Source organism: Nomascus leucogenys, chromosome 18 (genome assembly GCF_006542625.1).
Source record: "Nomascus leucogenys isolate Asia chromosome 18, Asia_NLE_v1, whole genome shotgun sequence".
NCBI classification, from domain to species: Eukaryota; Metazoa; Chordata; class Mammalia; order Primates; family Hylobatidae; genus Nomascus; species Nomascus leucogenys.
The window spans coordinates 65,901,694-65,928,669 of NC_044398.1; the positions used below are offsets into that span (position 1 = coordinate 65,901,694).

Genomic DNA, 26,976 nt, shown 5'->3' on the forward strand with positions numbered 1-26,976 from the left:
TGTTTTATAACACTTGTAAAACCAGCCTTTTTTTTTTTTTTTTTTTTTTTTTGGCTCTATTCACTCTATAGTACTTTGAGCCTTACAAGAAGAAAAAAGTCTTCAGATTTTAAATAGAAAATATTGGATAATTGTTCTTGTTTTAATGTCTGTGGTAGTGGTAGTAATAAACTGGAACTTTTTTTTTTTTTTACTGTAGCAATTACCAAAACCCCAAGTCATTTCAAGTATGTTGTTATTTTTGTGCCCTTAATGATGACTCAGAAAAATTTTTGGACGACTCTTGAGCTTTTTAAAAGTAGTTTTAAAAGTCAGTGTCTTTGAGAAAGAAATTTTAGCAAATAGATGTTACCTAAAGATGCCTACGTCGGTGCATTCTCTCTAGGTTTGGGACTTAGTTAAATGAACTTATTTGAAAGAACATTGTAATTGTTGTAATATAGTTAGTTGATTAAGAGATCATCTGTAGATTTCCTTTCATTCTTACATTATTAAATTCTGATTGTCATCTGCAAGAATTTCAGAGCTCTGAACTTTTGCCATAATTAAAGGAAGTTTATGTGAGAAGAAATAAAGATGTGGATTAATGATGATAAGGACACCCTAAGAGTTAGAAGTGAGAAAAAAATTACTTAAATTGTCGTTAATCTAGAGCTATCCGGAGAAATGTTGGAAGGTTCCAAAATTAACCTGCATTCAGGTATTGATTTTATAATAAGTTGAATTTTCTAAATCTGGCAGTCATTCTACCACTGCTAATGTAATGCATGTGTGTTAATAGTAAATAATTTTCTTTAGCCTAAAGTAGGGAAAGTGGAACAGTTAGTATTTGAGAGCAAAGACAGTCTTCAGCTACTGCTGTGAAAAATTTGATTAAAATTATACCATGAATATTCTGATGCTATAGCTGAGGATATACCTTTTCATTGTAGTTGTAGTGCAGTGGCAGGTGCATATATAAATTGTTTCCAGTCCATAAGTGAATTTACTTTACAGTGAATCTTTTTTTTTTTTTTTTTGAGATGGTGTGAAACAGTGTTTTGCTCTTGTTGCCCAGGCTGGAGTGCAGTGGCACGATCTTGGCTCACTGCAACCTCTGCCTCCTGGGTTCAAGCGATTCTTCTGCCTCAGCCTCCTGAGTAGCTGGGATTACAGGCGCCGGTCACCATGCCCGGCTAATTTTGTATTTTTAGTAGAGATGGGGTTTCTCCATGTTGGTCAGGCTGGTCTTGAACTGCTGACTTCAGGTGATCTGCCCACCTTGGCCTCCCAAAATGCTGGGATTACAGGTGTGAGCCACTGAGCCTGGCCAGTGAATTCCTTTTTAAAACGTGAGAGTACCATTAATTGGTTTCACTATAAACACAGTAGAGGTTTTTTTTCGTTTTTTTTTTTGTTTGTTTGTTTGTTTTTTTTTTTTGAGACGGAGTCTCGCTCTGTCACCCAGGCTGGAGTGCAGTGGCGCAATCTCGGCTCACTGCAAGCTCCGCCTCCCGGGTTCAAGCCATTCTCTTGCCTCAGCCTCTCCGAGTAGCTGGGACTACAGGCGCCCGCCACCACGCCCAGCTAATTTTTTGTATTTTTAGTAGAGACGGGGTTTCACCGTGATCTCGATCTCCTGACCTCGTGATCCACCCACCTCAGCCTCCCAAAGTGCTGGGATTACAAGCGTGAGCCACCGCGCCCGGCCTCTATTTTTATTTTTTGAGACAGGGTCTTATTCTGTTACCCAGGCTGGAGTGAGTAGTGTGATCTTGGCTCACTTCAACTTCTGCCTCCCAGGCGCTAGTGAACCTCCCATCTCAGCCTCCCGAGTAGCTGGGACTACAGGCTCATGCCACCACACCTGGCTAACTTTTTGTATTTTTAGTAGAGCTAGGGTTTCGCCATGTTGCCCAGGCTGGTCTTGAACTCCTGGGCTCAAGTGATCCTCCTGCCTCAGCCTCCCACAGTGCTGGGATTACGTGCGAGAGCCACTACACCCAGCCTGATTGTACTTTTCAGGAATATGGGTGACTTAAATGACTAAACTTTAATTTTAAGTTAGGTGTCAGCAAACCCTTTCTATAAAGGGCCACAAAATAAATAATTTAGACTTTATAGGCCTTACCTGTCTGTCACAACTTTGCTGTTGTAGTGCTCCAATCAAACTGTTTACAGAATCAGGGGCCCCACCAGATTTGGCCAGTGGCTATAGTTTTCTGACCACTGTTCTAGTGATATATATTAGTACTATATATACAATGTTAAAGTGAAGATGTCTTGGAATAATTAGTAAAGGAACATCCAGTGATTTAGAAAACCTTACAGTCTATCATTATTTTGTTCTGAACAAAGCTCAATTGTTATAATTTTCTAGTATTTGTGAAATAAATGACACATTTGTATTCAAAGTAGGAAACTAGTCTTTTCTTTCTTCTTTCTCACAGGATAGGTATTCTTCTGGAGAAAATGCAGACAATTTTAACAGGGCTCCAGCTTCATCATCAGGTATGTGTTATGGGAAAAAGGTAAAACCCTTTTTAGTTTAAGGGTTTCATCTAGTGAATGATGAGCCGCAGACTGGTAGACATCTTGTAGAGGGTGTTTTAAAAAATTTCTTAGTGCAAGTTCCTTCTGATTTGGATATTGTGGAATGGGGGTACTTCTAGTTAGAGGAATTGAGAGAGGGGAAAGTATAGACTGTATTATTTGATTTAATGGGTTACTATAAAACCTTTGCCCAACTTGGAAGTTGCATGTTCAGCTTCCAGGCTGCTAGGGCATCATCATCATCAGGGTTCCTGACATAAGGGAGTAGAATATAGGACTATAAGGTTGTCGAAGCAAGTTACAGTGGTGATGACCTGTCAGGATAATAAATGTTTAAACCAAATCTGCCATACCATCAGGATATTGTGAGTTTCTTTGGGATCAGAAAACTAATTTGGGAAAGGTCTTAGGAGAACAATAGAAACGTGTCAAGGTAAGGGAACCCATATCCTTCCTGATGCACCCTCCTTTCAACCCTACTCTGAACTTGTTTTCACTTTGGTTGCCCCTCCCACCATCATTTTTCCCCTTGGGTTGTCCAACTCTGTTTTACAGAGTGGATGTAGATGGGAAGATGGGTGGAAGTGGTAGGACTAGGCTGGGAAATGGAACGCATGGCAGTAGTTTTTCACATTGTTGAAGTCCAAAGCAGGATGAAATGCAATTGTTACTATATTAAAATAATTTTGACCAGGCTCAGTGGCTCATGCCTGTAATCCCAGCACTTTGGGAAGCCGAAGTAGGAAGACCATTTGAGGCCAGGAGATCAAATGATCATTTGAGGTCATTTGAGACCAGCTTGGGCAACATAGTTGGAGTCTATATCTACAGAAAATTTAGGCTGGGCGTGGTGGCTCATGCCTGTAATCCCAGCACTTTGGGAGGCTGAGGCAGGTCAGAATCACAAGGTCAAGAGATCAAGACCATCCTGGCCAACATGGTGAAACCCCGTCTCTACTAAAAATACAAAAATTAGCTGAGTATAGTGCCGCATGCCTGCAGTCCCAGCCACTGGAGAGGCTGAGGCACGAGAATCGTTTGAACCTGGGAGGCAGAGGTTGCAGTGAGTCGAGATTGCGCCACTGTACTCCAGCCTGGAGATGGAGTGAGACTCCGTCTCAAAAAAAAAAAAAAAAATTAAAAATTAGCTGGTTATGGTGGCCTGTGCCTGTAGTCCTAACTACTTGGCAGGTTGAGGATTGCTTGAGCCCAGGAGTTCAAGGCTACAGTGAACTATGATCATGCCACTGCACTCTTGCCTGGACAATGGAGCAAAACCCTGTCTCTTAAAAACAAAACAAAAACATTAAAAAACTATGATGAAGTATACATAAGATTTACCATTTTAATGTGTACAGTTCAGCAGCATTCGGTACAGTCTCATTACTCTGTAACCATCATCCACCATCCACCCCCAGAACTTTCTCGTCTTTCCAAACTGGAAGTCTGTGCTCATTGAAAAATAACTCCCCATTTCCACCTCTCCCCTGATCCTGGCAACCACCATCTACTTCTGGTGAATTCGAGTTACTATGACTTTACTATGAGTCTCTAAATCGACTTGCTACTATTTTTAAGGCTGACTAGCATAAGGAAGAGAGCCTGGTGGCATCAGGTAGTAGTTTTATCATTTCTGTTATCAAAAATCAGTAGATGAGGTAAAACATTTTATGGTCAAGGGAGCTGCATGCTCACTGAAACCTGGTCTATGGTGGAAAACACCCATAGTGAGGTGGTTTCCAAAATGTGAGGATAGTTTCAGTCAGTTTATCAGGTTAAAGCAAATCTAATTCTCATGAAGATCTTAAGTTCAGGGTAAATATCTTTTTTTTTCTTTTTTTATTATTATTATACTTTAGGTTTTAGGGTACATGTGCACAATGTGCAGGTTTGTTACATATGTATCCATGTGCCATGTTGTTTTGCTGCACCCATTAACTCGTCATTTAGCATTAGGTATATCTCCTAATGCTGTCCCTCCCCCCTCCCCCCACCCCACAACAGTCCCCGGTGTGTGATGTTCCCCTTCCTGTGTCCATGAGTTCTCATTGTTCAGTTCCCACCTATGAGTGAGAACATGTGGTGTTTGGTTTTTTGTCCTTGCGATAGTTTACTGAGAATGATGGTTTCCAGCTTCATCCATGTCCCTACAAAGGACATGAACTCATCATTTTTTATGGCTGCATAGTATTCCATGGTGTATGTGTGCCACATTTTCTTAATCCAGTCTATTGTTGTTGGACATTTGGGTTGGTTCCAACTCTTCGCTATTGTGAATAGTGCCGCAATAAACATACGTGTGCATGTGTCTTTATAGCAGCATGATTTATAGTCCTTTGGGTATATACCCAGTAATGGGATGGCTGGGTCAAATGGTATTTCTAGTTCTAGATCCCTGAGGAATCGCCACACTGACTTCCACAATGGTTGAACTAGTTTACAGTCCCACCAACAGTGTAAAAGTGTTCCTATTTCTCCACATCCTCTCCAGCACCTGTTGTTTCCTGACTTTTGAATGATGGCCATTCTAACTGGTGTGAGATGGTATCTCATTGTGGTTTTGATTTGCATTTCTCTGATGGCCAGTGATGATGAGCATTTTTTCATATGTTTTTTGGCTGCATAAATGTCTTCTTTTGAGAAGTGTCTGTTCATGTCCTTTACCCACTTTTTGATGGGATTGTTTGTTTTTTTCTTGTAAATTTGTTTGAGTTCCTTGTAGATTCTGGATATTAGCCCTTTGTCAGATGAGTAGCTTGCAAAAATTTTCTCCCATTCTGTAGGTTGTCTGTTCACTCTGTTGGTAGTTTCTTTTGCTGTGCAGAAGCTCTTTAGTTTAATTAGATCCCATTTGTCAATTTTGGCTTTTGTTGCCATTGCTTTTGGTGTTTTAGACATGAAGTCCTTGCCCACGCCTGTGTCCTGAATGGTATTGCCTAGGTTTTCTTGTAGGATTTTAATGGTTTTAGGTCTAACATTTAAGTCTTTAATCCATCTTGAATTAATTTTTGTATAAGGTGTAAGGAAGGGATCCAGTTTCAACTTTCTACATATGGCTAGCCAGTTTTCCCAGCACTATTTATTAAATAGGGAATCCTTTCCCCATTTCTTGTTTTTGTCAGGTTTGTCAAAGATCAGATAGTTGTAGATATGTGGCATTATTTCTGAGGGCTCTGTTCTGTTCCATTGATCTATGTCTCTGTTGTGGTACCAGTACCATGCTGTTTTGGTTACTGTAGCCTTGTAGTATAGTTTGAAGTCAGGTAGCGTGATGCCTCCAGCTTTGTTCTTTTGGCTTAGGATTGACTTGGTGATGCGGGCTCTTTTTTGGTTCCATATGAACTTTAAAGTAGTTTTTTCCAATTCTGTGAAGACAGTCATTGGTAGCTTGATGGGGATGGCATTGAATCTATAAATTACCTTGGGCAGTATGGCCATTTTCACGATATTGATTCTTCCAACCCATGAGCATGGAATGTTCTTCCATTTGTTTGTATCCTCTTTTATTTCATTGAGCAGTGGTTTGTAGTTCTCCTTGAAGAGGTCCTTCACATCCCTTGTAAGTTGGATTCCTAGGTATTTTATTCTCTTTGAAGCAATTGTGAATAGGAGTTCACTCATGATTTGGCTGTCTGTTTGTCTGTGATTGGTGTACAAGAATGCATGTGATTTTTGTACGTTGATTTTGTATCCTGAGACTTTGCTGAAGTTGCTAATCAGCTTAAGGAGATTTTGGGCTGAGACAATGGGGTTTTCTAGATATACAGTCATGTCATCTGCAAACAGGGACAATTTGACTTCCTCTTTTCCTAATTGAATACCCTTTATTTCCTTCTCCTGCCTGATTGCCCTGGCCAGAACTTCCCACACTATGTTGAATAGGAGTGGTAAGAGAGGGCATCCCTGTCTTGTGCCAGTTTTCAAAGGGAATGCTTCCAGTTTTTGCCCATTCAGTGTGATATTGGCTGTGGGTTTGTCATAGATAGCTCTTAGTATTTTGAGATACGTCCCATCAATACCTAATTTATTGAGAGTTTTTAGCATGAAGGGTTGTTGAATTTTGTCAAAGGCCTTTTCTGCATCTATTGAGATAATCATGTGGTTTTTGTCTTTGGTTCTGTTTATATACTGGATTACATTTATTGATTTGCATATGTTGAACCAGCCTTGCATCCCAGGGATGAAGCCCACTTGATCATGATGTATAAGCTTTTTGATGTGCTGCTGGATTTGGTTTGCCAGTATTTTATTGAGGATTTTTGCATCAATGTTCATCAAGGATATTGGTCTGAAATTCTCTTTTTTAGTTATGTCTCTGCCAGGCTTTGGTATCAGGACAATGCTGGCCTCATAAAATGTGTCAGGGAGGATTCCCTCTTTTTCTATTGATTGGAATAGTTTCAGAAGGAATGGTACCAGTTCCTCCTTGTACCTCTGGTAGAATTCAGCTGTGAATCCATTAGGTCCTGGACTCTTTTTGGTTGGTAAGCTATTGATTATTGCCACAATTTCAGAGCCTGTTATTGGTCTATTCAGAGATTCAACTTCTTCCTGGTTTAGTCTTGGGAGGGTGTATTTGTCGAGGAATTTATCCATTTCTTCTAGATTTTCTAGTTTATTTGCATAGAGGTGTTTGTAGTATTCTCTGATGGTAGATTGTATTTCTGTGGGATCAGTGGTGATATCCCTTTTTTCATTTTTTATTGCATCTAATTGATTCTTCTCTCTTTTCCTCTTTATTAGTCTTGCTAGCAGTCTATCAGTTTTGTTGATCTTTTCAAAAAACCAGCTCCTGGATTCATTAATTTTTTGAAGGGTTTTTTGTGTCTCTATTTCCTTCAGTTCTGCTCTGATTTTAGTTATTTCTAGCCTTCTGCTAGCTTTTGAATGTGTTTGCTCTTGCTTTTCTAGTTCTTTTAATTGTGATGTTAGGGTGTCAATTTTGGATCTTTCCTGCTTTCTCTTGTGGGCATTTAGTGCTATAAATTTCCCTCTACACACTGCTTTGAATGTGTCCCAGAGATTCTGGTATGTTGTGTCTTTGTTCTCGTTGGTTTCAAAGAACATCTTTATTTCTGCCTTCATTTCATTATGTACCCAGTAGTCATTCAGGAGCAGGTTGTTCAGTTTCCATGTAGTTGAGCGGTTTTGAGTGAGTTTCTTAATCCTGAGTTCTAGTTTGATTGCACTGTGGTCTGAGAGCCAGTTTGTTATAATTTCTGTTCTTTTACATTTGCTGAGGAGAGCTTTACTTCCAACTATGTGGTCAATTTTGGAATAGGTGTGGTGTGGTGCTGAAAAAAATGTATATTCTGTTGACTTGGGGTGGAGAGTTCTGTAGATGTCTATTAGGTCCACTTTGTGCAGAGCTGAGTTCAATTCCTGGACATCCTTGTTAACTTTCTGTCTTGTTGATCTGTCTAATGTTGACAGTGGGGTGTTAAAGTCTCCCATTATTATTGTGTGGGAGTTTAAGTCCCTTTGTAGGTCACTCAGGACTTGCTTTATGAATCTGGGTGCTCCTGTGTTGGGTGCATATATATTTAGGATAGTTAGCTCTTCTTGTTGAATTGATCCCTTTACCATTATGTAATGGCCTTCTTTGTCTTGTTTGATCTTTGTTGGTTTAAAGTCTATTTTATCAGAGACTAGGATTGCAACCCCTGTCTTTTTTTGTTTTCCATTTGCTTGATAGATCTTCCTCCATCTCTTTATTTTGAGTCTATGTGTGTCTCTGCATGTGAGATGGGTTTCCTGAATACAGCACACTGATGGGTCTTGACTCCTTATCCAGTTTGCCAGTCTTTGTCTTTTAATTGGAGCATTTAGCCCATTTACATTTAAAGTTAATATTGTTATGTGTGAATTTGATCCTGTCATTATGGTGTTAGTTGGTTATTTTGCTCGTTAGTTGATGCAGTTTCTTCCTAGTCTCAATGGTCTTTACAATTTGGCATGTTTTTGCAGTGGCTGGTACCGGTTGTTCCTTTCCATGTTTAGTGCTTCCTTCAGGAGCTCTTTTAGGGCAGGCCTGGTGGTGACAGAATCACTCAGCATTTGCTTGTCTGTAAAGTATTTTATTTCTCCTTCACTTATGAAGCTTAGTTTGGCTGGATATGAAATTCTGGGTTGAAAATTCTTTTCTTTAAGAATGTTGAATATTGGCCCCCACTCTGTTCTGGCTTGTAGAGTTTCTGCTGAGAGATCAGCTATTAGTCTGATGGGCTTCCCTTTGTGGGTAACCCAACCTTTCTCTCTGGCTGCCCTTAACATTTTTTCCTTCATTTCAACTTTGGTGAATCTGACAATTATGTGTCTTGGAGTTGCTCTTCTTGAGGAGTATCTTTGTGGCGTTCACTGTATTTCCTGAATCTCTGAATTTCTCTGAATTTCCTGAAATGTTGGCCTGCCTTGCTAGATTGGGAAAGTTCTCCTGGATAATATCTTGCAGAGTGTTTTCCAACTTGGTTCCATTCTCCCCATCATTTTCAGGTACACCGATCAGACGTAGGTTTGGTCTTTTCACATAGTCCCAAATTTCTTGGAGGCTTTGTTCGTTCCTTTTTATTCTTTTTTTTCTAAACTTCCCTTCTTGCTTCATTTCATTCATTTCATCTTCCATTGCTGATACCCTTTCTTCCAGTTGATCGCATCGGCTACCAAGGCTTCTGCAATCTTCGCGTAGTTCTCGAAACTTGGCTTTCAGCTCCATCAGCTCCTTTAAGCCCTTCTCTCCATTGGTTATTCTAGTTATCCATTCGTCTAATTTTTTTTCAAAGTTTTTAACTTCTTTGCTATTGTTTTGAATTTCCTCCCGTAGCTCAGAGTAGTTTGATCGTCTGAAGCCTTCTTGTCTCAACTCGTCAAAGTCATTCTCCGTCCAGCTTTGTTCCGTTGCTGGTGAGGAACTGCATTCCTTTGGAGGAGGAGAGGTACTCTGCTTTTTAGAGTTTCCAGTTTTTCTGCTCTGTTTTTTCCCCATCTTTGTGGTTTTATCTACTTTTTGTCTTTGATGATGGTGATGTACAGATGGGTTTTTGGTGTGGATGTCCTTTCTGTTTGTTAGTTTTCCTTCTACCAGACAGGCCCCTCAGCTGCAGGTCTGTTGGAGTTTGCTAGAGGTCCACTCCAGACCCTGTTTTGCTGGGTGTCAGCAGCGGTGGCTGCAGAACAGTGGATTTTCGTGAGACCACAAATTCAGCTGTCTGATAGTTCCTCTGGAAGTTTTGTCTCAGAGGAGTACCCGGCCGAATGAGGTGTCAGTCTGTTCCTACTGGGGGGTGCCTCCCTGTTAGGCTGCTCAGGGGTCAGGGACCCACTTTAGGAGGCAGTCTGTCCATTCTCAGATCTCCAGCTGCGTGCTGGGAGAACCACTACTCTCTTCAAAGCTGTCAGTCAGACAGGGACATTTAAGTCTGCAGAGGTTCCTGCTGAATTTTTGTTTGTCTGTGCTCTGCCCCCAGAGGTGGAGCCTACAGAGGCAGGCAGGCCTCCTTGAGCTGTGGTGGGCTCAAGGACGAAAGTTAAGTTTAAAAGAGATGCCCTTGCTATTTTCAAAATATGTTTATCTTTTATAAACATTTAAACACAGTGATTTAATGTAGAAATATTCAGATTCTCAGAAGTTCTTGGAATCCTGCCTGCTGAAACCCCAGCAAAGGGCTAATTTTGCTTCTACCATATAAACTCTGTGTGTACTTAGACTATTCCAGAAAGATAAATGGATAAACGTAATAGGTACCTCTTAACATGTCTATTTGCATAGATTGCTGTGTAATCAGGAGAAACCTAGTTTTTTGAGGTATGAACAGAAGCCAATATTTGTAAAGGATTGGAAGTTTAGGTTTATAGTATATTAAAGCATAACACTGTTTTGTATTGGAATTTTCAAGAAACTAGACTGAAATAACCACCAACTAAAAGCTAAGGTTTTTTTTAGCATTAGACCTATGAATATTTAGGCAAATGAAATGAAATCATTAATGAAAATCACTAATGAAAAATATTGATTGCCTGCTTACCTTCTTCTAGATAACAAGTACTTTTTGTAGTTCTTCAGAATTTTTTTATGAAAATTTTCTTATTAGAGAAATATAAACCAGGCCAGTGAATGTAAGCCAAGCGAATACCTAAATATGCTTATTGTTTTAATAAAAAGGAAAAAGGGAGAAAGAAAATCTGAAATCTTAGCCCCTAAATTTAGCCACCATGGATGTCTGTTGACTCTGATTTTTTAAATTCCTGTGTATATTCCCACATACATGATCGTATGCCATTGGCATAATATATTAATACGTATGTTCCTTTTTTATGAATACCTGTCTTGTTTTTCCTTTGCTTACCCATGCTTACCTTCCATACTCTTTTCATGCTCTTAAAATTGTATTTAGACATACGTCTTTTCATTCTGTATTTTATAGAAATGGAATCCTGTTATATCACATCTTGCTTTTATTTAATAGTCATGGAAACCCTTCTAAACAACTGGTATTATCTGATTATTTCCAAAATTAAGTGAAAACAATTTCACGTTACTTGGCTTTGAAATGTCAATAGGAGCCAGGTGTAGTGGCTTATGCCTTTAATCCCTTTGCTTTGGGAGGCTGAGGTGGGAGAATTGCCTGAAGGCGGGGAGTTCAGGACCAGTCTGGGAAACAAAGTGAGACACTATCTGTACAAAAAAATTTTTTAAATTAGCTGGGCTTGGTGATGTGCACCTGTAATCCCAGCTACTTGAGAGGCTGAGGTAAGAGGATTGCTTGAGTATAGAATTTTGAGGTTAGTGAGCATTGATCACACTACTGCACTCCGGCCGGGCTGATGGAGTGAAACCCTGTCTCTTAAAAAAAAAAAAAATTCTGCTGAACCTTGCCTGCCTTGTATTTGAGGGTGGATCATTAAAATGCGGATTAGAAAGTCAACTCTGTGCAGGGACGCAGTGATGGGCTCTACCGTCAAGTGATTGGGCCAGGGCCAGGCTGTTTTGTTTGGAAGAGCAGGATCCTCTAGTCTCTGAGATAAAAGTTTTTGTAACTGTATATGCTAGTTCCAGCCTTCCCTTCCTCCCTCTCTGTCCTCACTATATTGTATAGCTCCTATGTTGCTTTTGCCGATTTCTTTATTACTCATGTTTGATTTTTGAAACAAGCTGTTTGTGGGAAGAAGTTTTAGGGATTTCTTGCCCTCCCCTTCCCCAAAGGAGCAATTCTTTTGTGTGTGTGTGTGTGTCCTTTTTTTTTTTTTCTAGAAAACTTTTTGCAAGTTGTTTTATTTGCATTGCTAACTTTTAAAAGGCCACTAAAGTTAACTGGATTACAAACTAGGCAGAAATTGCTTTACAAAAGGAGGGAAATACCAAAATGTCAGTTTCTGTAGAGAATCCACAGTTAAGTTTTATTCAGAGCAAAAAAAAAAAACTTTTAATCACACTAGAAGAAACTCAGCAATAGGTTTGGAATCTGTACTCAAACTACACATGCAATGACAATATTCTGCTAATGCAGTCGATTTGCTGTTGTATTTGTCTACTTTTTTATATTAATAATTATAAACTCTAAAGCAGTGCAACTAGTATTTGGAACAATCTTTACAGTGTCAGGCACATTTCGCTTTTCTTCACACCACTGGTTCTGTGTATGTGGGCTTCCTCCCCTTCAGTAAAGTCGTTTTGATATTGAAGGTCTTGGGAATGTCTACAGGTGTTTTCTCCTTGATCTTATTGGCAGCAGTCTTGCATGTAACAAACCTTTGATAATAGCTTGCAGCTAGAGTAAGTTCAAAGAGAGTTCCTTGGTGAATTTTCAGGAATTCTTGGTCCCAAACAGGATTTTTATCTGTTCATTTTTCTTCTCATTATTCTCAGGAGGAGGAGGAGGAGGGTCATCTTTATGGGGCGTGCACCACTGAATGACCTTTTAAAATACTGCTTCATTATTTGGTAGAGGACTGGGTCATCATATCCTTCAATCATTCATTCCCAGATCTTCCAACCTGATCTTGATAGTGTAGATTGTTTAGTAATTTCTACATTAACCTCAAATATTTCTTCATTGGAACTCCACAACTAATTGAAGGCAGGCTAGAGGCTGACATGAGCCGGGCAGCATCAGCACAGAAGGGAAGGGTGGAGGACATGGTTGCTCTGTGTATATTTTTAAATGTGTGTTTTCTGAGCATATTTTGGTGTGTATTTTTAACTTAGAAATTTTTTTTTTTTACTTTTCCCCCTCATCACTGTTTAAGATATATTCCTAATTGATAATTGATTTCCTTATTTCTAATGACTGCATGGTATTTCATATACTTTTATCACCCAGTTTTATCTACTCCCATTCTCCCTCCATGGTAGGCACTGAGATTACCTCCTGTTCCCCTCTGTTACCGTAGGATGGGCATTCTTATATATGTTCATTTATGGGCCAGAGTGAGAATTACTTTGGATAGTGGACTCGAGTAGAATTACAGGGTTATGGAAAGGAGTAATGTACTTAATTTGTCTAAATATTTCAAAAATTGCTGTCCAGAATAGCTATACCAGTTTATACTGCGATCATTAGGATGTGAGGGTTCTCATAGTCACTATATTCGCACCAACATTTGACATTTTTAATTTTGATTAATTTTAGCCAGTCTATTTGGGTGTAAAGTAAAATCTTTTTTTTGTTTGTTTGTTTTTTGAGACAGGGCCTTACTGTGTTGTCCAGGCTGGTGTGCAGTGCTGCAATCATAGCTCACTGCAGCTTCAATCTCTCGGCTCAAGCAATCCTCCTGCCCCAGCCTCCTGGGTAGCTGGGACTACAGACTTGCACCACCATGTCTGGCTGATTTTTAAAATTTTTAGCAGAGATGAGGTATTGCTATGTTGCCTAGGCTGGTCTTGAACTCCTGAGCTCAAGTGATCCTCCTGCCTTGGCCTCCCAAAGTGCTGGGATTATAGGCGTGAGCCACCATGCCCAGTGTCATTGCTTTAATATGCGTGTATCTGACTGTCTCTTCATATACATGTTGTTATTCTGTAAGTTTCTGCTTTTGTAAGTTGCCTGTTCATATTTTTAGTCTATTTTTCTATTGAGCTAGCTCTTCCTATTGTTGATTGGCAGGCATTGTTAATATTCTAGATTTTAGGCTCTTTCCTGATTTAGACACTGAATATCTTCTTCCATTCTGTTGTCTGTCAGCTTTCTTCATGATATGCCTTATTAATCAAAAATTTAATTCTGAAATTATTAAATAATTTTTTTGCTTCTTGATTTGATTTTGTAGTTTAAGAAATTCTTCCCCATCTCTGTCAAAAAGTAGCCTCCTACATTATCTTCCTTAGACTTTTTGCCTTTCACATTGAGTTTTTAATCATCTGAACTCATCCTTTTTGAATCATGGTGGCCATATTTATTTGAGTGTCAAATCAAGACATAGTGTATGCAATATGAATATACCTAAATGACTCACAAAAAAGGAATCTTTGACGTTAAAGTTTTTCTGGTCAGCCCTGACCATGGGTCTCTAGTTATTGAGGAATTTTGTTTGTGAACTGTGGTAAACTAGACATAATAGAAAATTTACCATCCTAACCATTTTTAAATGTACCGTTGAATCCCTTTTTTTCAATGTGGTGAGAAATAGGGACCCAATTTTATTTCTGTCCCTATAACAACCTGGTTTTTTCCAGCACCATCTAAGCATTCTGTCTTTTCCTTGCTGATGTGTGATACAAATTTTATCTCTTAAACGATTTTGTTCTTTGTTGTCTTAAAGCATTGGATAAAATCTACAGTTCATTGGTGAATAGTAGAAATAACAAACATCTAGGCTTTTCCTCACTTCAATGGGAATGCTCCCAAATTTTTATAATTATGGTATTTGCATTAGGCTACTAATAGTTATTTTTTTAACCATGCCAAGAGAGTTTCTTTTCATTTCTACTTGAATATTTGTTTTGTTTAGGAATGGCAGTTGAATGTTATCAAATGGCTTTTTAGAATCACTGATTTCTATTATTTCTCCCTTCTATCTATTAATGTAGTAAATGAATTTTTAAATGAACTTTGTATTCCTGGGCTAAGCCTTACATGACTATTTTATTGTAGTACTGGATGAAATTAGATATTTTATTTAGCACTTCTGAATTAATGTAAGATTGGTGTATAGTTTTCTTCTGTCATGTTGTCCTCACTTGGTTTTGGTTTCAAGCTTTTCGTATTTTCCAGTAAGCTCCGGAACATGAAAATTACCTGTTTTTTTTACAAGTTGTATAGAATTTGTCCATAAAACTGTCTAGGGCAGATTGTTTTTTTTTAAAACTTTATTGAAGCATAGTGTACACATAGATTCAATATGTATTTCAGTAAGATGCACAACATAAATGTACAGCTCACTGAATTATCACAAGCTGAACACTCCCTGCAAGCCAGCACTCAGATCAAGAAAAACAGCATTATTAACAGCACCCTTGAAGCCTTCCTTTTTCTTCCAGGCACTGTCCCTCTTTCCAGAGGTGACTATTATCCTGATTTCTAACAGCATAGATCAGTTTTCCCTATAAATGGCAGTTATATAAAATGGCATCATGCATTGTGTTCTTTTTTTGTTGAGGTTTTCTCCAAGTTGTTAGAAATAGTTATAGGTTATTTGTGGATGTATGATATTCCCTATGTAAATATACCATAAATTAAAATATTGATGGTCATTTTTGTAGTTTCCAGTATTTGCCTATTATGAATGGTTCTCTTAAGAATGTTTTCCAATTCATGTCTTTTGGTGGATATAAAAATCTTCTCTGAATGTGATTGGCAGAACAGTAGCATTGGCATCACCTGGGAACTTGTTAGAAATGAAGAATCTCATACCGCATCCACAACTACTGCATCAGAATGTATGTTTTAATGAGATCACCAGGTAATTTGTATGCACATTACTGTTATACTCTGAGGTCTCTTCTTGGAAGACTTGACACTGAATTCTAAGTGTTTAGTGTTTCAGTTACTTGGGATAATGAAAGGGATTAGCAGTCAGGACAGCTGGCAGCCCTAAGCACCACTAAATAGTTTCAAAACTCTTTGCCACCGAGTCTTTTCTCATCTTCCTTTAATTTTCCTCACTCTGGTTTAGGCAAATCACTGTGGAGAAAGGTTGGAAGATTATAGAGTCCTAGAGCGCATACTGAAGTCTCATACATAATTGGGTTCTTTTGCTTGGTGGTTTTAGTATATGGAATTTTTTTTAAGTTCTTGTTCAATATTTGAGCCTCTTTGGATTTGGTCCAAGTGTAACTATATTGGAAGATATTCTTTGTGGTCAGTTATTGGGGATTGTTTACACTAACACTAAATTCATTTTAAATGGACTTCATTTTCATTTCTTTTGGTTTATTTTGGTGGATTTCATAGCATTCAAGAAGAGCATCTATACTTCATCATTTATTGGTATTAGAGGCTTATTTATTTTTATTGCTATGTATAGTATGTATTATGGGGATTGCCATGATATATATCAAGGACAGCATATCATTACATTCATGAAGGTGAGTGTAAACTTTCACATTTACATGTGAAACTACTGTGATATTTAAAACTACTAAAAAATGGAAAGGAAATAATTGTATATTTTCCTTAGGATTGCGTGCTAATAAGGTAAACTGGGTTAATTCTTTCTTAGAATTTTCTACTCTTGTACCATCATTTTTATATATTTTTTATTTACATAGGTTTTTGGGGAACAGGTGGTGTTTGCTTACATGAATAAGTTCTTTAGTGGTGATTTGTGAGATTTTGGTGAACCCATTACCTGAGCAGTATACACTGTACCCAATTTGTAGTCTTTTATCCCTCACCCCCCATCCCACTCCTTTCCCCAAGTCCTCAAAGTCCATTGTATCATTCTTATGCCTTTGCATCCTCATAGCTTAGCTCCTGCTTATGAGTGAGAATATCTGCTATTTGGTTTTCCATTCTTGAGTTACTTCACTAAGAATAATGGTCTCCAGTTCCATCCAGGTTGCTGCAGATGCCATTATTTCATTTCTTTTTCTGGCTGAATAGTATTCCATGGTGTATATATACACCACTCATTGATTGATGGGCATTTGGGCTGGTTCCATATTTTTGAAATTGCAAATTGTGCTGCTATAAACATGCATTTGCAAGTATCTTTTCGTATAATGACTTCTTTTCCAACTAGTGAGAGGTAGGATTCCCAAGAATAATTGTTACCCTGTGACTTTATTGTAGAATCTTTATTGAAGACCTTTTCATGAAAAAAATCTACTGTATTAAAGTCTTATGTAAACCATAAAGCTTAATGTTTTGAACCACCACTAATTTTAAGAATATTACCCACCGAGCGCGGTGGCTCATGCCTGTAATCCCAGCACTATGGGAGGTGGGTGGATTACTTAAGGCCAGGAGTTTGAGACCAACCAGCTTGGCCAATGTGGTGAAACCCTGTCTCTACAAAAAAATACAAAAATTAGCTGGATATTGTGGTACACATGCCTCTAGTCCCAGCTACTTAGGAGGCTGAGGCAGGAGAATTGCTTGAACCCGGGGGGCAGAGGTCGCAGTGAGCGGAAATCACGCCACTGCACTCCAACCTGGGTGACAGAGCAAGACTCCATCTCAAACAAAACAAAACAAAAAAATTCTTGTGCACATTTGGGTTGTTTCCGTTTTTGCTGTTATGAACAAACTCTCATCATTCCTTAGTTTGCTAAGTATATGTTAAGTCATGAAAGGTGTTAAATTATGTAATATACTTTATCCGGAGAGATTAGTTTTGTTTTTTTTTTTATTAATGTTGTATGTTACCTTTTTTTTAGATATGGTAGTGTTAAATACCCTTGCATACTGAGATAAACCCAATTAGTCATAATATATTTTATCCATTCAATTTTCTGTTGGGTTTGGTTTGCTAATATTTGTTTTTGAGATTTTGTATCTATGAGTAAGAGGTTTATAAATTTCTTCTGAACTTTCATATCAAGGTTATGTTCGTCTGTAGAATGAGTTGGTGAGTAATTTCTCTGTTTCCTGAAAGAGTTGTATGACAGTTGAATGATTTGTCCTTTGAGAGTTTGGTAGAACTCACCTGTAAAACCCGATCTCTCTGCATCTTTCCGATGCAGAAAATTAAGTACTGATTTAACTTCTGTAGGAGAGTTGGGTTTTCTATTGATTCTTGAGTCACTTTTGGTGAGTCAATTTTCTAGGAACTTTTTCATTTCTTTTAATTTACTAGCATAAAGTTGTTCAGATAAGTTCTCTAGTTGTCTTTCTGTTCTTTGAGATTCTTTTTAAACACATTTCTAATAGTGTTCATTTGTGTCTTTGTGTCTGTTTTCCCCTCACCCCCGGTATTAGTCCTCTAGTAGTTTGTCACCCTGGCAAATTTTATAGGTCTTTTCGAAGAACCAAGTTTTGGCCTTTTTGAGCCACTATGTTACGTTTGTTTCCTTAAAAAAAAAAAAAAAAAAAGAGACACAGACAGACAGACAAGGTCTCTTTCTGTTTCCCAGGCTGCGAGTGCAGTGATTTAATCATAACTCACTGCAGCCTTGAATTCCTGGGCTCAAGTGATCCTCCTGCCTTAACCTCCCGAATAGCTGGGTCTACAGGTGTGCACCACCATACCCAGCTACTTAAATTTTTTTTTTTTTGGTAGAGATAGGGTCTTGCTATGTTGCCCAGGCTGGTCTCAAATTCCTGGCCTCAAGCATCTCTTCCCACTTTGGTCTCCCAAAGCTGTTTCCTATTTTATTAATTTTCGTTCTTTATTTCCTTTACTTTTGTGTGATTTACTTTGTTTTTCTAATATTCTTGTTGAGATGGCTATTAAGCTTATTGAGTTCTTATTTTCTAGTATAAATATTTAAATACTGATAAAGTCACATTTTTATCATATAATTTGAAGTATTTTTAAACTTCCATTGTGAGTTTTTTTTTTTGAGCTGGGGGTTATATAGAAATGTTTTTAAAAATACGTCACCGAATGGGATTTTAAACAATTTTTTTCATATTTAATAGCTTTTGATTTGATTGCATTGTGATAAGAGAATCTCATGTATATGAATTGATTTTTGAACTCTTTTGTTGAATTCGCATTATGGCCCTTCTACATGGCCAGTTTATAAACACTCTCCATTGTTGAAGAATGTGAGCTCTTTAATGTTGAAGCTGTATATTTCTTTGGAATCCTTGTGCATACTATTGTATGGATGACCATAATTTCTTTATTCCACTTTGATCACTTATTTGGTATTACAGACAGTGCTTATAAAAACTTTTTTTTATGTCTGTCTGGATAACCGTGTGATTATATCCAGAGGAGAAATTCATGTTACTGTACTTTCAGAGTATATGCCTTTTAAATTAGGATCAAGATTGATATAGTTTATAATCTAAATACAGTGTATGTTTTGTGCTTGTTTCCCTGTGTCCTTGTTCTGGCTATTAGCAAATTTAAGACTGTTTTCCATTTTTTAAAAATGTATTTATTTTGTTATTTTCTTTCAGGGAATGGAAAGGACTTTTCCATTCAATTATGAGGTTAAAAATTGCTGTCTTTTGATTCTAATTCTTTATGAATGAGATTTAGTCACAATTTATTTTTCTTTAGGAGAACTGTCTATTCATACAGCCTTTTTTTTTAACTGGGCTGTTTGTCACCTTTTTTACTGCTATATAAAATTTCTCCTTTGCCACGTGTGGCACATTGAGAAGGCTTAAGGTTTGCAAGTATTAGATACTTGCTTTTATTTGACTTCAAAATGTTGTTTGCTTTAGAAATGGATGACGGACCTTCTCGAAGAGATCATTTCATGAAAAGTGGATTTGCCTCTGGGCGGAATTTTGGAAACAGAGGTAAGCATCTTTGTCTTTCCTTAATCTCCTGAACTGTTGAATAATTGGATATATAGAGGCTTTCATGGCCGTTTGGTACAAAGCTAAGTCTGTTGTAACTCAGTGTATAGTAGACTTGGTGTTGAGATAATGAGTTCATCATTTTTCCAAGTTTATTTTCTTTTTGCTGTTTTATTTCTTTGGGATAGTAGGGAGTAGTATTAAGTTGATGAGACAGATTGGTTGGAGGGATGGATGGGTTGGATGGATGGATGATTCACAGAGCTGCTTCTTAATGTGTTTATGATATTGATTTCCAACAATTGACGCGGGAAGAATGTTTGTAAAAGTTTCAGGGATTAGAGGTGAGAGGGACTCTTTCTTGAATTTTATATTTTTCAAGAAAAGGCAGTATAGGAAACATTTGTTAGCTCATTACTATTAATTTTTTAAGAGTTTATTTTGCCACTATTGGATTTTTAAATTTTACTTTTAGAACAACCACCTGATAGGACAGATAATGACACAGCAAAACACCTTTCTACAGTCCATTTTTAGACTTAGTATTAACATGCTAGAAATATTATGTGCCATATTTTATTATAGTGCAATAACATATTTAGAACTTAAATTTATTTGAAAATCCATATGGTCATTTTTTTATCTTTTAGGGGATGCTATAGCTAGGGCTATTTGGTAAACATACTTGACACTTATTCTTGAATTTATGAGATGTTATTTTTTGAAAAACTATTGATACTTGCAGATATTTTTGCTGTGGAAACTGAAAGAGGCATGATGTTTTATTTGACATTGGAAAATTTAATTTCTTTAGAGACAATGAACACAAATTTGAGTTTTATATTTTGACATGTTTCTGCCACTAATGGAAATGATTTATTCAAATATACACATATATATTGGTTTTTAAGCCTGCATATTAAGATGCATTGCTTATTTGGACAATGTAATTGTGCTAAGAGATTCAAATGAGGTTTTGTTAGCTACTACTAACATTAGAAATATTTTAATCCTACATTTAGGAGCATATTTATTAGATATCTTAAAATTATATTTTAGTAGAGGTTATGTGATATTTTGATACAGACTTCTAAATATTTTTGAATAAAACCTTTTTCAATGAGAAAATCATCACTGAGGCAGATTTTACCACAAATTATTTTCGTGTTTTAGGTTGAAATACACATAAAATTTCTGATCAGAACTCTCAGTTGTTAATACTTTAAACAGTTAGCTTTATATTTTATATAACCTGGGACATTTGTAGACCCATGAGTATAACTTATTTTCCGTATGATTCTTCTAACATTTTATATAGTTTCCTTTTTTTTTTTTCTTTTTTGAGACAGTTTTGCTCTTGTTGCCTAGGCTGGAGTATAATGGCACAATCTCGGCTCACTGCAACCTCCGCCTCCCAGGTTCAAGTGATTCTCCTGCCTCAGCCTTCTGAGTAGCTGAGATTACAGGTGTGCGTCACCACGCCCAGCTAATTTTTTTTTTTTTTTAATTAGTAGTAGAGACAGGGTTTCACCATGTTGGCCAGGCTAGTCTCGAACTCCTGACCTCAGGTGATCCACCTGCCTCGGCCTCCCAGTGTGCTGGGATTATAGACGTGAGCCACCGTGCCTGGCCTATATAGTTTCAATCTTGATTTTCTTCTCAGTAGAACTTGCATAACTAATAATGTGGTTTTTGAAGTTGACTCTTCATTGCTTAAAATATCAACTAGCTTGTTATGTCCTGTGAAGTATGTCTAAGTAGCTTGGACTTCTTGAATCACCCATCTTTGAAGTCTGATTAAAATACGTTTATAGTTGGGCATACACAATTTTACATGTGGTTTTAGGAGTTACACAGATCCCTTTTAACTCCCCTCTACAAGGGTATTACAAAAGTAAGTAAGACAGTATATAGGAATCACAGGGAATGCTTTAATTTTTTTCTCAGTGATAGTTTAAAGCCTCATTTTATGCTGTTTTGGATGTCTCTCCTGTTCTTTTTTTAATTTTTAATTTTAAATAATCGTTCTTGCTGTCTCATCTCTGCTCTGGAGATTTTTAATTTAGTGGTAGAGAAACACATGGAAAGAAATACTACTTTAAAAAAGTACAGATAGTATGCTGTGGGAATGTGGAAGAAGGATAAATTATCACTGGAGGGCTAAAAGAAGACGTCACATAATTGGTTTTTTGAAGAATGAAATGAATTTTGATAAGACAAATAGGAAAGCAGGGAATGCCATGCCAAAGGAATAGCATGTACAAAGATACAAAATATTAGAAGTTGACAATGTGGAGTATTGGAGTTGTTTGGTGTGAATTAAAATGTTGGGTGTTTAGAATTACATAGTGAGAAACAAAGCTAAGAAGGTTAGTATGGGAAAATAGTATGGCGAGATGGGGAGGCCAGGAGGGGAGTGGTAGTCTTAGGTTTTTCCCTTATGTAGCCCCTTGTTTTAATTTTAAAAATGGAAAGGATATGATAAAAGTAAGAAATAGAAAAATAAAAAATAGAACAGTTAAACAGGACACGAGTGTAAGATTTTCAATAGCAATGACTTTCACACAGGGCAGAGCGTAATAGCTGGCTCTACCAAGATGAGAATTCAACGTATAGAAAACTATGGAGCAGAATTTTCCTGCTTGAAGATCTCCAATATAATACCAACTAGTAGAAAGCTGTATTTCACCAGTAGTAGATTTGTTTTTACCTTGGTATCATAATTTAAGAGTTTTTCTTTTAAGTTGCAGGTATATTAATTAATTTTAAGTTTCTATGCTACTCTTTTCCCATCCTTGGAAGTCCCTTTATGCCAGAAATTCATTTAATTCTTAGTTTTTGATGATGACACACTTAATTTTATATGTTAAAGAGTTTAACTGTCCAACCTTTTTCAGATGCTGGTGAGTCTAATAAACAAGATAATACATCCACAATGGGTGGTTTTGGAGTTGGAAAGAGTTTTGGAAACAGAGGTAATTACTCGGTTATGATATCTTACAATCAAAACTTGAGTGATTTTTTTAATAATTGAGTTTAAATACTGATTGACAGACATTCCATATTGACATTTAATTTGAAGGTATATATTCCGTGAGTGCCTTTGCATTAAAGATTATCTTATTAAAACTTATTAAAAACATTTTTTAATTTTATGAAAGATTACTGATGAATGCTTTTAAAATTAATTCTAGAGACATGTCTATATGCTTCAGAGATGTATAACTCTTAGACATAGGTTTTTAGGAAATAAGTTTGAAAGCAAAACTTGACGACTTTTTAAAAAAGAGTAAACGAAAAGAAGCTAACAAGATTTTCATGTTATTGAGGAGAAAATCATTGAGTTATTGGGTTATAATTTAGTTGTATTGTCCTTAGCAGATGAAGAGATTGAGTTTGTAAAATTTTGAGAATTTTGATAACCATCAAAATAGAAGACATATAGTGGTTACACTGACTTATTCCTCTGTTTTGCCCATTTGCATATAGAGGAGTATATGACAATTGAGGTAATACAGAATTGGCTGAAAAGAAAGTTATTTTTAACCTTAAGAGAATGAAGTTGATAAACTGACACAAAGCAGAAATTGTTGTACAGCCTGAGTGAATTTGCATGTGATAGTTATGTATACAATTATGTATCGCTTATCTTAGAAGGCATCATAACTAGTAGTTCCTGTGTGGTTATTACTTTTACCACAGAGGTACAGGAAATTGTTTCATTTTATATTTTGTATAGGTTTTTCAAACAGCAAGTTTGAAGACGGTGATAGCTCTGGTTTCTGGAGAGGTAAGGTTGATATTTTTGTGTTTTAAAATTTAATGTCAAGAGTACATGCTAAAAAAGAGAAATTAAGATTAAGTCTCTTAGTCCGGGCCAATTCTAACTTATTTAAACCAGATTTTATGAAGTAGCTATATCCAAAGCCTTAACCAAGGATATTACTGCTTTGTACATAAAGAATTCAGGCATCCTAATTTGGCCTGTTGTCATCTGCCTTAATCCACGAGGTACAACTTTTGAATGCTCTGAAACTTAAGAAAATGGGGATAGATAGTAAAAAGAAGTAGTCAAGCGAAACTTCACTCTATATAAATACAGTTTGTGATACATAGGGTCACATTTAGATTCAAGTAAATCTAAGAAAAAGTTTCATGAGAATGTAAATCAGTGCTGAAATTAAAGACAATTCCGTTGAAGGTACTGACACTCTACAGAAATACAGAGAATGATGAGAATAGTGATACCAGAAGATGGAGTACGATAAACCAGTGCATTCCCAAATCTGATTGAGTCGATTTGGGTGAGGCCTTAGAACCTGTATTTAAAAGCATCCATGGTGATCCTGATACCTCCTGTGTTTGGTAACCATTGATGTATGAAATCTTTATAACATAGAACACTTTAGGGTGCCAAACTTGGCTTCATGTCTCTGCCTTGCTACCTGCTAGTTGAAGTAGAACGAGTTTCTTAATTTTTCTAAGCAGTTTTCTATTCTATAAAAATGGAAGGTATTCATTTTATAAGTGGTTAGGCAGACTAAGTGAGAATGCATGTAAAAGCACACAGCTCAATACCAGACACATTCATGATAAACACTCAGATGTCATCTATCTTTCTTCATTAAATATTTGAAGCTTGATCTTATTAAACACTTTGATTCCACAAGTCAAAACCAAACCTAGAACTGATCACCTTAAAACACTTTTGGTATAAGGCCAGATTTTAATTATCAAACGAGACCGTTTCTCCAAACTATTGCCAGTCTCTTTCTCCCTACTTCTCTTCTTTTTCTCCTATCCCATTCAAATGAAAACATATATGACGTAGAACTAGTATGTATGAGAGAAGAAAAATACCATCATTTTTATTCTTTTCCATTTCTATGTGTTTCTATTCTGATCTCTCAACTTTAAACTCATTTAATATTCAAGATCATTTCTACTTATACACAGACCTTTCTACCTACTTGACCCCTTTCTAGAGATGGTGGGCCAGAGAGCTTTTGAATACAAATTCCAGTTTCTCATAGCACTTGAGAGAACCTCTCTCCGAAGTGGCCTGCTTGCTTTGTTTTGATCTACTTTCTTCTTTTTTTGTTCTTAGTCCCCCTAAAAAAAAAAAAAAAGTGTGTGTGTGTATATATACGTGTATATATTTATATATATACACGTATATATACGTATATATGGATTGAATTCATTCATTGTCTCAATTGTTAGCAAGCCCAAGTTCTGAGCACACGGTAGAAGCTTTTTACTCTGGACACAAATGAATGGTATGTTTTTAAATTTTTTTCCCCTGTAATCTACTTTGCTTAAGCTGGTATACTGTAGTGATAAGGAACTCAGATACTGGATTTGAACACCTAGGTGTGAGACTCAGATCCTCCTCCTGGCAATTGTATTATCTTGAAAAAGCCTGTAACTTTCTGTTTTTCATTTTCTCTATTTGTATAACGATGATTATATCTACTTCACAAGGTTTTTGTGAAACTTTAGAAAGTTAATACATGTGATACATTTAGAACAGGGCCAGGTACATACTTTATGTGTTATTATTATTATTATTTTTTGAGACGGAGTCTTGCGCTGTCGCCTGGGCTGGAGTGCAATGGCACAATCTTGGTTCACTGCAACCTCTGCCTCCAGGGTTCAAGTGATTCTCCTGCCTCAGCCTCCTGAGTAGCTGGGATTACGGGGCCCGCCATCATGCCCTGCTAATAATTTTTTTTTTTTTTTTTGTATTTTTAGTAGAGACGGGGTTTCACCATGTTGGCCAGGTGGGTCTCAAACTCCTGACCTCGTGATCTGCCCGCCTCGGCCTACCACAGTGCTAGGATTACAGGCATGAGCCACTGCGCCAGGCCATGTGTTATTTTTATATAATTAATAGGTTGTAACTAATCTTGGTATCATTATCTCATTTTTGTTTGTGCTTAGCTTTATTTCCTAACTCTATAGAGATCACTTATTTTTTAAAGTAATTTTTTATTTTGAAATAGTTTTATTCATAAGAAGTTGCAAAATAGTACAGAGGTTTTTCATGTACCCATCACCCAACTTCTCTTAATGTTTTCTATTTTTATTCCCACTGTGATCAAAATAACTATAGGTTTATTTTAGGGAAATAATTGGCCAAAGATATTGTGAGACTCTTTTCCTTGCCAGGTCCCAGATTAATAGTTTTTTTTTTTTCTCAAAAGCAGTAAATATTAGTTATCATCATTGTTATTCCAGGGCCAACTTTTCAAAACATATTTCGTTCCTGCCCTTCTACATTGTATTAAGTCGTACTTTCCAGAAAGTTTTCTTGTTAATGGCTCTTCAGGATTGTTTGTCAGTTGTCAGCTGCAGCTGAAATAGGAGACTGCAACAAGAGCTTTGGGTCACTGTTTATTGTAGAGCGTTATTAGTTGTTAAATGGATTGGGACTTTTACACAGGAACTTAGCTAATAGCCTGCAAGCTGTTTAGTCACTTGCTCTCATTATTTTGACTTAATGTTCCCAGATATTAAATACTAATGACATGTACAAAGATCCCTTGAAACCATCTTTGTATTCCCGAATGTGACTTTTTTTGGAATCTTCTGGAAAGCTTGATGTCATAGTAATAACATAGAACTTTTACATTTTGAAAAATCATTTCTTTCAGAATAAACATTTCTGGGAATGGGGCCTAGGAATTTATTTTTAACCAACTCTCCAGGTAGTTTTCAGGCAGCCTTCAGTATAGTAATCTCTCATACCACTATTTTAAAACTCTGGGAATGTTACTTATTAATATCATTAAAAATGGAGAAGCTAGGATATCCCCAAATTATTTCATAAGGATGAATGGGGGAAAGTTTGTATATATTTAAGAAAGCACAAATGTCTCGAGTTTATTAAGAATGGTAAATTGGCTGGGTGCGGTGGCTCACGCCTGTAATCCCAGCACTTTGGGAGGCCAAGGTGGGCGAATCACCTGAGGCTCAGGAATTCAAGGCCAGCCTGGCCAACATGGCAAAACCGCATCTCGCCTAAAAATACAAAAATTAGCCAGGCATGGTGGCGCATGCCTGTATCGCAGCTACTTGGTAGGCTGAGGTGGGGATAATCGCTTGAACCCGGGAGGTGGAGGTTGCAGTGAGCAGAGGTTGTGCCAGTGCACTCCAGTCTGGGCAACAGAGCTTGACTCTGTCTCCAAAAAAAAAGTAAATTACAGAAAAGAAATGACATTATAAATAGAAGAGTCTAGTGGTCTATGGACCTTATGTGAGAACCACTTGATTACTTAATAGCTTAGATATTCCTGAAATCATTTTTGGTCAAACTGAAATTTATGAAATTCTTACTTTTTTTTGTTTTGTTTTGCGTAGTATAATGCTTGGCAAATAGTAGGTTCTCAATTTCATATAATAAACCTTTAATATTTAGATACATGAGATGATTTGTATAGGGAATTGACTCTGAGTAATGTCTTTATATATCTGTTAAAATTATTTGAAGAAATATGTTTATATTTTAACTTATGAAAATATTTTGTCTTCTTACTAATTTATCTTGTGACAGTGCTATTCTTTATATATTGCATCATTTAAGTTAATT

The 26,976-nt window shown here is 36.9% G+C and overlaps 1 protein-coding gene and 1 pseudogene across 4 annotated transcripts in view; one reads left to right on the plus strand and one right to left on the minus strand.

Annotated features, from left to right (window-relative positions):
• Window positions 1-26,976, plus strand: part of DDX4 (DEAD-box helicase 4) — an 80,665-nt gene that overhangs the window by 5,838 nt on the left and 47,851 nt on the right. For 3 of the 4 annotated variants that reach the window (XM_003265934.3, XM_030798596.1, XM_030798597.1), the window contains 4 exons: window positions 2,430-2,490; window positions 19,308-19,385; window positions 22,283-22,360; window positions 23,125-23,175. In XM_003265934.3, the coding sequence (XP_003265982.1) occupies window positions 2,430-2,490; window positions 19,308-19,385; window positions 22,283-22,360; window positions 23,125-23,175 (268 nt within the window). Of the gene's footprint in view, window positions 1-2,429; window positions 2,491-19,307; window positions 19,386-22,282; window positions 22,361-23,124; window positions 23,176-26,013; window positions 26,096-26,976 lie in introns of those variants that run through there. The other variant, XM_003265935.3, reaches the window with a different exon arrangement.
• Window positions 12,057-14,028, minus strand: LOC105737819 (annotated as a pseudogene).